Source organism: Pocillopora verrucosa, chromosome 8, assembly GCF_036669915.1.
Source record: "Pocillopora verrucosa isolate sample1 chromosome 8, ASM3666991v2, whole genome shotgun sequence".
Taxonomy (NCBI): domain Eukaryota; kingdom Metazoa; phylum Cnidaria; class Anthozoa; order Scleractinia; family Pocilloporidae; genus Pocillopora; species Pocillopora verrucosa.
In genome coordinates this window covers 6,398,497-6,411,482 of record NC_089319.1, presented here as the reverse complement: position 1 = coordinate 6,411,482, position 12,986 = coordinate 6,398,497, and the positions used below count along the sequence as shown (strand labels likewise).

The window sequence follows — 12,986 nt, the reverse complement described above, 5'->3', positions numbered from 1 at the left end:
ATAAGTTGACAAATATCTATGGAACTCCTCTTTCTCTTCTTTCAGTGACAAATTTTTTCCTACGACACACTCATCCGATTTGAATTCTTTTTGGTATCAGGACTGAGCATAGTTTCATTAAACTAAATACCAATGCAATCATTAGTAATGACCAATTAGAGAAATGGAAAAGTCAATGAAAGCTCATTGACCCTAACATCTAATTTCTCCTTACAATGTCACTCATGAATCACATATTAAGCCTAGGAAGTTCCTGATTGTCAAACAAATTCTCCTTGCTCACACCTTAGGTAATGTATGGAGGACAGTATGGAGAATATGCATACTGATGTTAAGGTGTAATTAAAGGTTCAGTAGTAGAAACAAAAAAAACTACCTGAATAGCATGAAAGGCAAACGGTCTCTTACAAGGGAGTGTAATTCTCTTGCTTAATCAAAAAGCGAATTAATCAAGAACCGCAAGAACCAAGTTGCAGTAGATTTTTCAGATTTCTCTTTTTCTAACACATATTTGTCGGCACGTTTATCTTTATTTTTGTCAATTCAATTGAAAGGTAACTGAAAAATTGCGAAAAATTAAATTTTAAAAAAGTTTCCATAAAAAGAAAACACTTTCGAGTGAAAATCCATCGGTTAAACAAGTGACCCCAAGGCCTGGCACTTTTAAAAGAGAAAAGTAATTATAAGGTATGTAGCAAGTGTTTGCTTTATAAACATTTCAAATCAATATTTGTACCATAGAGATACGTAAACTATTACACAATTACGTAGGCGGTCGCCGCAATCTTCTGATCTGGTGAAGCCTGGATCTGTCGCTAAGTCAGATTTATAAAGGATCTCGAACATCGCAGTTTCGTACACTGCTTCGGTATCTAGTTGAGAAAGGTAAGTTTAAACCTCTGAAAGGCTCTGATCACTTTTTATCTTTACCAATTTCTATCTGGTGGTGCAGCTCCGTCGTTTTTTGCCAACACTCGAGCAGAGTTTGCCGCACTTCTGCATGTGTTTCCATCAGTAAGGTGTGTCACCTCAGTTTTAATCTACTCTCGACTGGTACCTTTTTTAAATGGATGTGGAGTTGAAATATCCTAGCCACAAGCAATTAATATAATCTTGGGATGACGTAAAGAAATGCTAAAGAAAAGGGAAATCGTATTTTAAACTGCCCTCTAACATTCATTCTTCTGTCCCCTGAGAGTACAACAGTTCTGTCTGATGCGCGCGGTGTGTTCTTGGCATCCAGAATGGTTTATTTGTAGCTTTATCTCGTTCATTTTGCGTGGAGTCTTAAATTTTGCGATTGAGGGCACCCCAGAAATGACAAATTCATCGTCTTTTACTGTCGAGGGATCAAGATCTAAGATTTAAAGGGAAATAAATAATTGAAATTCCACGACACTTACAAGCATCTAACACTATTTTAATGAATGTATAGTCCTAAATCTAGATTCCATTCTAAGACGTGTTGTAATTCGTTTCTCCACTAAGGTAAATTGCAAAAAATACAGGTAACACAAAGCTATAAATCATTTCAAATTTTTGTCTTTCCAAGTATTAAATTCTTGAACTTCTATTCATTATAAAATGTTTGAGTAAACTTAAGTTTGTCAGAGACAGGCTGGAAAGCCACTCTGTCTCAAAGAGTTCAAAACTCCCTTCCTTTCTACGTTATATCTAATGCTCAAAAATGGCCGCGAATTCAATTCGTGATGAAGTCTAACTCTTCAACATAGGTATGTTGTTTTTTTAATCGTAGCATACTTTGGTTAAACAATAATTTAAAAAGAGCTCTGCCATGCTGTGCATCAGTTTTAAATAGTTTCACACCGGAGAGATTTCTATTCATGCAGCGTGAATTTGAGAAAGGAAACAAAATTAAATTCTCAGAGAAATTAGAACAGTGAAGCAGAAACGATCCAGCTAACCTTCGTAGGAATGCACTTAAATTCCCGTCAGGCATTTGTCAGAAGTTTAATATTGCTGCTATTTAAATTCAAATGAACTTTAAATGGGTTCGGTGTGTTTATCTTGACTTGACAGATCATTCTTTAGGTTACTTATGAAAATTGTCTGCGCGCGTAAGACTAATGAAAAATATGCAAATATCGATATCCATGCATTCAGAGCCCTATCCACTCACAAACATCTCGAAATCTGGGCAAAGTAAAGATCTGAAAATGTTTTTCGACGTAGAGTAGCGTCGAACTCGCGCTGAGGGGCGCAGAGCGACATCGACCGACGTCGATCTCAATGTAAATTCGTTCACTCCCATGCCTTTAGGGCACTTAGCTCAGCTAAACCTCTGAGGCCAAAACTGAATGAGAGCAGTGAAAATGTAGTTTTCTTCACTGATCAGTCAAATTTACGATTTTCAGGATAAAATCATGCGCGGAGCTATTTTGTTAACACTAGTCGTGGTCCTGGGGCTCGTCTGCGTATGTTGCAAAGGGACTGACGTCAAAAAGAGCCCAGAAGGCTCCTTACTTCTCGACATAGATCCTAAGGTTGCCAATGCCCCTGGAGACGACAAAAAGAAACCTGGACCCGAAAACGATCCACACGGCTGGAGATGGAGGTTTAGATACAGAAAAGGATATCGTAGACGTCGGTACCCATCGCGTCGACCTTACCCGCCGCATCACACACATCCACCGCCGCCACCAACACCAGCTACTTCTGTGCCTTGTTCTTCATCAAGGCCAGACGGTGTCCAGTGGGCAAATGAGTGGACAAAATCTCTTGATTTCGAGTGTCCAAAAGGTAAGGCATTTACGCATGCGCATTAGGGTCAGATCTAGTCCTTTTGCAGTTGGAATGGTAAGTAATCCCTTCTCCAAAATTACAAGAAAATAGCATGTTTAAAGAGCTCTTATTTTCTTACAGATCATAAACTTTTGCGCGAGAGATCTAGATATAACAGCCGCGAGGGATTTGGCGAGTGCGAACGCAAGGCGATAAAAATAGTAGCAATAACGATAATGTAGTAATAAAAATGTAAAGAAAAAGAGAATGAAGAAAGAAAAGTTGTCAACGGAGTACAACGAAGAGCGTTAACGACTGTCTAGGAAGTTTCTGGCTCGCAAAGGATACGCAAAAACCATCGCCAGGTGTCGCTGATTGAAGATCATCGAGCCAGCTGAAATTCTTGTTTCCCCTAGCTAAGTTTATATTCTGACCATAATCATATACACGATATCTAATGATTAAATAGTTGCTACAAGTATCTCATTACTATCATTTCGATATTTCAGGCCAGACATTGATCTACATGAAGAGCGACTACAGTGAATGCCATCATGACCGTATCTGGGCGTTCGGTTGTGGGTATAACGAGGCCTCTTATGAACACTGCTTCTGGGAACACAATTTCGCCAATGACGTAAGAGATGGAATCTTTTTTAACTGTCCGAATCATGGTTTCGTAGCAGGTAAGGCCGCTTCGTAGACCTCTCGGAATGGTTGTCGATATTTTCCTATGAAACATGACAATTACTGCTCTCACAAACTAGACAGAGTCTTACACCGTTACCCAACGTGAAGCGAAACACTTACTACAAAGCAATAACTCAGCCGGAACGGGGTTGCCTGGGGGAGAAGTTTCAAGGGTGCAAATGAACGTCGTATTGTTAGAAGAAAAATTATCATTATTATAATTATTAACTGTGTATTATTTTGGTTTATTTTTCATAAATAGGTGTGAAAGCCGAATATTTTCCAGTGGGAGATCGGCGCTACAAGTTTAAATGTTGCAATGACAGAAGATTTGACCATGAAGCTTGTCACCAGTCCCCCACACTGAACAAGGCCGGAGAAAACTTAGAGTTTAAGGTCGATAGAGACAAGCGAGATTATATCACTGGCATTTCCAGCTGCTTTCACTATTACAAGAGGTTAGAACACTTACTAAACTACTAACTGGTTCACACCATGTGGACCCCATTTCAATTGTAAATATCACACCTAAAGTAAAGTACGTACTCAAAGAAGACGGGAAAAAAAGCAAACTGCCTGAAGCGCGAGAATACAGAAGCAAGGTGGCCAATGGTGAAACCCGAAACTCAAGAGACACCGAGATCCCGGTTCGAAAATACGAGAGCGACTAAACATTTAGGCCTCATGACTCCTTCTAATTGGATTCCCTATTTAAGTTCGTTTTGTTGATACATCAGCCTCTCCAATGCATTATTTTCAAACTGTAACGCTATCACGACTTTCTTCGCTCCCGACGACAACTCTGGGCTAATCCAGCCATCCTTTGACAGAGGTCTGGGAGAAATATGAGAACTTGAGATCCATGGAAAAGGCTTTCGAGATTTCGACTATTCGAAATCGAATAAAAAGTTGGTGAGACCCACAATTTTTCAAGGTACCATTTGAAGCCCCTGCAAATCACAATTGGTTTTCCATCTGATTGGTTGAGAGGGTCCTGCAAATTGTCTCGACCAATCACGCGGAGCAATAGGGCTAAACCAATAGAATCTTAGATTTTTATCAGCGGAAATGGAACTGAAAATTTATCGGTGCGTAATAGTAGCAATCTAACCGAATTTCACGTTCCTTTTCTATCACAGGGACAGGACATGGAAGATCGACTACTGCAAGTCAGTGCAAATGTCTCAACCTGAGAAAAAAGAAGTCATCGAGAACTGACGGCAAATCCCACGTGACCGACATTATTAGCAACAATAACTTGTCTCTTTTTCTGTGTTGGCAGACCACTGAAAGTAGTTTTTAGTATTATAATAGTGAGAAGCAAATTATCAAGCTACACGACAAAAAAAGTAGTTTTTCGTAACATAAGTTTGGACGGCGTAATTTCCTCCTGTTGTACTGTATTAACTTTGTCTGTAAAATATGTGGAATGTGTGGTAAAATAAAACTACGTATTTTTTCAAACAAGTTGGAAAATGAGTGCGTTAACCACAATTGGGACTGGCATAAAACAAACCTAATACAAGGTCACTAGAAGTCTTGGGCTGTTGTGCCTTCCCAGCTGGTTCGATGTCAAAACCATTTTGTGGGTACTTAGATGGTGGAAGTGGGGAGGGGTAGGGGTGGGAAAGGAAGGGGGAAGGTTGCCCGGCAGGGGTAAGTGCCTCGTTGCACTCGTCATTAGTCATTGAATGAAAACAGGAAAGAAAACGAAAGGTAAATGACTTCCTATAGCTTAAATATAAGCCCTTGAAGAGCCCACCTTTTATTTCATCTTAAAAAGTGGTGTATGAGAGATATACATTTATTCAATAATACTTAGTATTGGGGGTATTCAACGATATTCACTTAGCCTTTGGCACATTTAAAATATATCAGTCTTTTCTCTCCCAGGCATCTTTCCCAGAAAACAATGATAAAATTATCATTGGCTAAAGCACATCAAGAGGTGTACCACCTAATCCACCAAGTTTACTCAACACCAACTTAGCAGATACAACATCTTCCAGTGCCATACCTAAAAAACAGATGTTCCAGTAGTTTATGAAAAAAGTTCAACGTTTTCATCAGTATCACTAATTTTAACTCACTGAAACTACCATGTGAATCAGTTTCAAGGTTTCAAGGTATAACTAACAATAACTAAGTAGTGTTGACAGTTCTTTGCTGATCATTTTACACTTGCACAGTGTTCACCAGCTTCTCTAACTTAAATTGTGAGTGAGTATGGGTTGGCACCTGCTCCCACCCTGTTGATTTGTGAATACTTCACCTCTGACTCTTCTACAGCTCACAACAGCTTACCTAAAGACTTAAAGATCCGTGTTTTTCCTTCAGGAACAGCCAATTTTCCTGAAATAACATCACCAATCTCCCCAGCCACTGTTGCCTAGTTATCAAAAGAACAAAGAATAAATTCCATGGAATGCCAATAACTCAAAGAATTATGAGCCACCAACCCTGGTGAAAATCTTTCAAGGATCTTTAAGGATCTTACAAGATCTTCATGAGGACCTTTGAGGATCCTCTTGAGGATCTTCATGAAGATCTTCAAAATTCTTGTTAAGATCTTCAAGGATCCTTCATTTTCTTGCCAAGATCTTCAAGGATCTTTCATTTTCTTGCCAAGATCTTCAAGGATCTTTGATTTTCTTGCCAAGATCTTCAAGGATCTTTGATTTTCTTGCCAAGATCTTCAAGGATCTTTGATTTTCTTGCCAAGATCTTTGAGGATCTTTGACTTTCTTGACAAGATCTTTAAGGATCTTTCATTTTCCGGTCAAGATCTTGTCTGGATCTTCAAAGATCTTTACATGAACTTTGAAGATCCTTTAAAGATCTTTGAAAATTCTTTGAGGATCTTCCAAATTCTTGTTAAGATCTTTGAGGATCTCTCATTTTTTTGCCAAGATCTTCAAGGATCTTTTTGAAAATTTTGAAGATCCTTAAAGATCTTGGAAAGAAAATAAAAGACCCTTAAAGATCTTGGCAATAAATTGAAAGATCTTTGAAGATCTTGGCATAAAAAAGAAAGATCCTTGAAGATTTTGACAGCCAAATTAAAGATCTTTGCAAGAGATTTGAAGATCCTTAAAGATCTTGACAAGAATGTCAGTGAACCTTGAAGATCCTGGCAAGGAAATGGAAGATCGTTGAAGATCTTAGCAAGAATGTTATAGAACCTTCGAAATTTTGACAAGAAAATAAGCATACTTAAATCCTCATACTATGTTAAAAAGAAAAATTGAACCAAACATAAAAAAATGAAGATAAAACTTTTTTTTTATTGCTAAACAAGAATTACCCATCCTCTTCTAGTAGGACTACTTCTACACTATTTCTGTTCAGACTTTAGGTTAGTACTAAGATTTTCATTTTCCAAAAAATCTGGCAACAGTCCAGCTCAAAGATAAGAAGACCAAAATATATGTGTTAAACTTGTCTAGGACTAGACTATGACCAGACTCAGACTACTCTTACAGAGGGGGTAAACATGAAAAAAAGGCACACAAGAGTACTTCAATGACTATATTTCTGAACCATATTAACCTATATACCAAAGGAAAGCTTAGGAATCACACATACTGAATATAACTAATATGTTGCCCTAAACTAATTTGTTACTGATTTGACATCAGATCAATTTGTCCACCACATGGTGTGAAAAACCTAGGTAAACTTGAGAAAAGATAACTGCACAAAGATTGCATGAAATCAAGTGTTTTTAGTGTCAAAACAAAGTACTAGGGTCGTTCTTTTGGATGAGCTGAGCTGAACTTTTGGAGTCGTTTATATTATGGGCACAATGCCCGTTCAAAGTTCACCGAGATTATTAGGTGAGTTATTCCACAACATCTTACTTATTAAAATTCAGCTTATAGAGAAACTGTCAGCTTATCCAACTCAACTCAGTAAGAGGATACAGCCCTGAAAACTTCATATTAATTGAACTAATACATCCTGAGGTACAAAATAAGTGTTTTCGGGAATTCATATGACAACCTCTAAAAGAGCTTTTTAAGTTGGTTACACAGAACCAAGTAAATTCACACCTTCTTCAGAAACATGTCCTTCAGTGAGCGTCGAGGAGAATCTCTCTAGATCGATAAGCCTGTATCCTTGTCCCTGTAACACATCATTTGCATCCTCACTCTCCAAGAGCTCAGAGTAAGAATCATTAGGCGAGGATGGTATCTTCATTTTCTTTCCAGAAGTACCAATGAATTCTTTTCATTCAGCCCCAGAGTCAGAGCAATCGCGAGACCTGCTTGGAGTTTGATTGACGATTTCGGTTGTTTCTGTCTCTCTTTTCGCTTGTTTCTGAACTCCAGAAAACGCCTTTCCTTTACCTTTATTTCTGTGTACATTTTCCCTTTAGTTCCGACCATTGTCGATGATATTTGCCGTAACAACGAGCTTCTTATGTTTTTATGCGACCGTTAAAAATCTCGGCGCGTATAAATTCCTATCCCATGATGCAAAACCCTATTTGTTGTCATGTAAGTAGTCACAAAGTTTCCCGAAAGCCTCGAGCATGGCGTTGCTATGCGGTAACCTTCATTACACTCATTGCACAATAATTTTCTGCGAAAATTCCTTGTTGTGTTTAAATTATAAAACAGTGAGCCCTCAATTTACAATTTTGTTATGTTTGAAATTACTTGAGGATTTCAAAGGAACCTAATTCATAATGCAGAGATGTGGTAGAGATCTTGACAAATTTGCCTTTGAGATCCACATCAAATTCAAAAAGGATCCGTACAAAGAGCTGTACAAAATCATGAAATGAATCTTTTAAAGATATTTGGAAGATCCTTTTCAATTCCTTGAGGATCTTAAAGGATTGTAGAACAGATCATGCAAAGATCTTGACTAGGATCCTTGTAACTCCTAATCAAATTCTTAAGGATCTTAGCAAAGATCTTAGCAGGATCCCTAACAGGTTCTTTTGAAGGTCTTTAAAAGATCCTCATTAAATCCTTGAGGATCCTGAAGGATCCTTGAAAAGATCCTGCAAAGATCTTGACTTAAGGATCCTTGTAAGATCCTGATCAAATTCCTAAGGATCCTCGCAAAGATCTTTACAGGATCCTTGAAAGGATCTTTTGTAGGTCTTTAAAAGATCCTCATTAAATCCTTGAGGATCTTGAAGAATCCTTGAAAAGATCTTGCAAAGATCTTGAGTAGGATCCTTGTAAGATCCTGATCAAATCCTTAAGGATCCTTGCAAAGATCTTAATAGGATCCTTGAAAGGATCTTTGGAAGGTCTTTAAAAGATCCTCATTAAATCCTTGAGGATCTTGAAAGATCCTCAAAAAGATCCTGCAAAGATCTTGACTAGGATCCTTGCAAGATCCTGATTAAATCCTTAAGGATCCTTACAAAGATCATGAAAGGATCCTTGAAAGGATCTTTTGAGGGTCTTTGAAAGATCCTTGCTAAATCCTTGAGGATCTTGAAGGATCCTTGAAAAGAACTTTGCGAGGATCCTTATGAGGATCTTTGTAATATCCTTTGAGGATCTTTATCAAATCCTTGAGGATCTTAACAAACGTTTTTGCTTACAAAGATCTTTGAGGATCTTTTACAGATCCTTTAAAGATCTTTTAAAGATCCTTGTCCTTAAGGATCTTTGGCAGGTCTTTGTCAATCCTTGAAGATCCTCAAAGATCCTGTGAGGTTTTTCACCAGGGAAAGCCACAAGGCTTACATAGGGACATATTTTGCAAAGTTTCTCTACAGAAATTCTGACAGACTAACCTTGGAGAGGATCACATCCCCAGCTTCCTTAGAAGCTGCCTCAATGCTGTCCGCCACTATAAAGCTATTGTGCATAGTTTCATCATCTATTTCTCGCCATGTTGGGCGGGGTGCACCGACAGCTGTGTGAAAAAAGAGTCACAATTCCTGATTTTGAGATTTTGATTTGAAAGCAATATACATATTAGGTCTGTGGGAAGCTTATGATCATTATGAGTGTTATTAGAAAATTTTATTTTGGAGCTGGTAGTTTAAATTAGCAAATGTTTAAAATCAATTAGTATACAAAGAAGAGGAATCTTCCCCACTATGAACTAAAAAGGTAGTTTAATCAACGATGGCAAACAGTAATATTAGATCAAAACCAATTTTTGTCCATAAGTGCTGGTGTTTTCTCTGTTTGCATGGCACGAAGGGATCAGTGTCAGTATCTAAGCAACTACACACCTACACCTCCCCTTGGTGCTCAGTTGCTAGGATACTGAAATTGATAATTACACATGAAGTGACTAGAAGTGTAAAGATCTATGCATCTACAGTCAGTGTGTTTACCAGGCCAAACTTAAGCCTATTAAACCCAAAATTTACCACACAAATTTTGTCCCATGACTGGCTGTCATCTGCATGCTTGCTCCCAAAGTTCCTGATAATGATGATAAAAATTAATCCTAATTAGGCCACTCACAGTTTATCAGTGCTCCAGGCTTGACCCACTTTCCAAACAGAACAGGTTCTGTTGCCAAGGTAGCAGTGACTATGACATCAGCCCCTGTGACTGCTTCTTCGACTGTAGCACATGCTTTGGCACCAATCTCATCTGCAAGCTTTTGAGCATTAACAAAGGTTCTACTCCATATTCTGACCTTGAAAAATGACAAGTTTCATTTGAAATCTAATACATAAAAACATTCAGTAGTGACAAACATATAGATATCTACATCAGATATAATTAAACATATTCATGACTGTGAACGTACATAATGTGTATTCAACAAAGTATGGGACCTACCTAACTATGGAACACTAATCCTAATAATTTAAGAAATATCAATGATTACCACAGTTTTAAACATGGACTCAAGGAGCTCGACCTTGCAAGTTTATGGTCCCTTATTTGCCATTTAACTTAGTTTTTTTTTAGTTTTATGTAGCTCCATATACTATATCATTTTAAGCACTTTTTATATAGTTGTAAGTTTATAGACCTTATTTGCAATTTAACCTAGTTTTTATAAGTTTAATACTTCTATAATTTTATGCAGTTCCATAATACTACATCATTTTAAACACTTTTGTATAGCTTCTAGGTTTATTTATTTATCTTTTCTTCCATGACTGACCTGTAAACTAGCTTTATATAGCTAAGTGTCAGCCACGTTAATAAAGTATGTAAAGTATGTAGGTAAGAAATGAATATGAAAGCGATCTATGCAGAAATAAACACTACTTACTTCACCACTACTTATAGTGTTCACTACTGCAAAGATCACTTTTATATTCAATATATCATATTGGTATAACTGTAAATTATTACCTCAGTGAAGGGTTTCACAAACTTGAGGGCCTCAACATGACTTCTAGCCTGAGCACCTGACCCCAAAATACACAAAACTTCAGCACTCTCAGAAGCAAGGAACTGAAATACAAGTACAAATGAAACATTCACATCTTCAGGAAAAATTAATTGTAAGAGTTGATTCAATGTTAATCACATGATGCTTAGGAACAGGAGTCAATTACAGTTACCACAGCCTTTTTGACAAAAAAAAATATGACAAATTTGGAAAGAGCACTAACAAGGACAAATCTGGATCCTTTATGAGAACTTAGACCCCAGCACAACACTGAATGCTCTATACTTACTGATATGTAACTGAGCTGCAGATATATCTTGTTAGGACTGGCTGGGTCTTAACCCTTTAACTCCCATGAGTGACCAAGACAGAATTTCTCTTTACAATATCAATACAATATCAACCAGATAAGAGATAAGAATAAAGAAAATTATCAATTTGAGGATAATTAGCTAATCCAATACTAAATTCTCCGAACTAACATTTTAAGAATGATATGGTTGAAAGCAAGGAGAATTACAAATTTGATCTTGGAGTTAAAGGGTAAATATGTGTGATTGAGATGTAACAAGCCTCCTGCAGGGATCAACTATCATTAAAAGCATCTAATGTGGAGTTGACAATAAATCACTGCACTAAATTTAATACATTAGACTCAGTAGATGCAAAAACACACCTTAGTTGCAACAGCAGATGCTGCTGCAGTCCGCATGTCTGTGATTGGAATGCCATCCATAATCTTTAAATGATTCAATATAATTCAGTCAAAATTTGAAGTTGACCTCTTCAGTAGCATTTTGATTAAAATGGATGATTGGATCAAGGCCTTGAGCTACTGATTTCCCTAATGATAGCTCTTAGCCTCAATCCAATTGACCATAATGCAGTAAATTTACATGAAGTACAACTGAATTTAGCAGTATTTTTGACCAAAGAAACCCCAAGAAATACACTAAGAAATCTCCTATAGGACCAGTAATTTTGAATAACTAACATGAAAGCAGGTTTCTAGTTAATATTTGGAGAAGCCAAAAAAATGATTAAAGGATTTTGCAGCATGCATTGTCTACATTCAGCCTCTATAATCAATTGATATGACAAATGGTTACGTTAGTTGACAAAATTATCAAAACTGACATTACTGACCGCTTGTAACAAACCATTCTTGGGATCTAATACCATAACATTGCTTAAGAATGAAGGTAGGCCCTGTTTCTCATTTTCTGGAAAACCTGTGACCAATTTTACAGCAAGAGCATTGTCTTTAGCTGAATAGGCTGGCATCACAAGAAAAAATCTGCAGGATGATAAAGACCTCAAAATTATCCTAATTAACTCTAAAAACTGGTAAGTGCTCAGTCAATCTCAAAATAACTGGCCTGAATAATTTATTTCATAGACTCTAACCAGTTAAATGGCTCTAGGGGTCTAGAAACCTTAATATTTTCTCATTTGGAGGTGCTGTGGTTAGAGCTTGCAATAAAGGTCATGTCAGGATGTCCATAGGTGGGGCAAGGGGTGCTGGAATAAGCAGGATAACCGGTTTTGGCAGGTACAAAACATGGCTTTAATACTACTTGAAAACAATGGAAAAGGGCTAGAGCCTTGGAAAAGAGAAATGTGGAAAAGCTGCAGTTTCGTGGGACACGCTGAGAATTTTTTCAACAATTAACATCCATATCTACACTTTTTGGCAGGGCCCTGTTCCACCTCCCCAGTCCCTGCCCTCCGTTGATGACCAAATTAATGCTAAAAAAACGAAAAGAATGAGCCCCGTCACAGAATCCTACGAATAACTTACAAAAATCTTATCAGTGATAGGTGTTTCCAGAAATTTAGCTTCCAAATATGTTCTTCAGTCATAAGACATAAGTGTATGTTACCTTACCCGCGGTTTTCGACCTCAACGGCTGTGCGCACAGGCTGAATAACTCCGCCGCTTCTACGGGCGGAAAAATTGACTAAGGCCTGTTCAATGACCGGAATGAGGTCTTCATACTTCAGAACCTCTTTTACACGAGAGGCACTTATGTACTTTGGAGGTTCCAAACTCTGATGAGCCATTTCCCCCAAGTCGTACCAGACACACCTCTCCCCCACAACCGAAACAACATCTCCGGAAACAGAATATGCACTACTATTGCACAGCTGTCTAGAATGAAAATACTAAAATTAATCTACCTTTTGATTGGCCTAAATTTTAATTTAACCAATCAGTG

At 37.6% G+C, this 12,986-nt stretch overlaps 2 protein-coding genes across 4 annotated transcripts; one reads left to right on the top strand and one right to left on the bottom strand.

Moving 5' to 3' along the window:
- The first annotated feature begins 744 nt into the window (after positions 1-744).
- LOC131769819 (hemagglutinin/amebocyte aggregation factor) lies at positions 745-4,899 on the top strand. Its single transcript, XM_059085546.2, has 5 exons — positions 745-885; positions 2,376-2,760; positions 3,252-3,428; positions 3,695-3,890; positions 4,572-4,899. Exons 2-5 carry the CDS (start codon positions 2,385-2,387, stop codon positions 4,648-4,650), a joined length of 828 nt encoding a protein of 275 aa, XP_058941529.1. The 5' UTR covers positions 745-885; positions 2,376-2,384; the 3' UTR covers positions 4,651-4,899.
- Positions 4,900-5,161: 262 nt separating this feature from the next.
- LOC131769789 (ketimine reductase mu-crystallin-like) lies at positions 5,162-12,879 on the bottom strand. 3 transcript variants are annotated; one of them, XM_059085509.2, is made up of 8 exons: positions 12,656-12,879; positions 11,914-12,064; positions 11,444-11,506; positions 10,728-10,829; positions 9,879-10,056; positions 9,194-9,315; positions 5,737-5,821; positions 5,162-5,449 (listed from the first exon to the last, which is right to left on the bottom strand). In XM_059085509.2, the coding sequence occupies exons 1-8, from the start codon at positions 12,829-12,831 to the stop codon at positions 5,364-5,366; spliced, it is 963 nt and encodes a 320-aa protein (XP_058941492.1). In that variant the 5' UTR covers positions 12,832-12,879; the 3' UTR covers positions 5,162-5,363. The 3 variants fall into 3 exon arrangements, with proteins under 3 accessions (XP_058941492.1, XP_058941493.1, XP_058941494.1); XM_059085510.2 differs by having other exon boundaries at positions 9,879-10,017; XM_059085511.2 differs by having other exon boundaries at positions 12,651-12,788.
- Between the last annotated feature and the right edge of the window lie 107 nt (positions 12,880-12,986).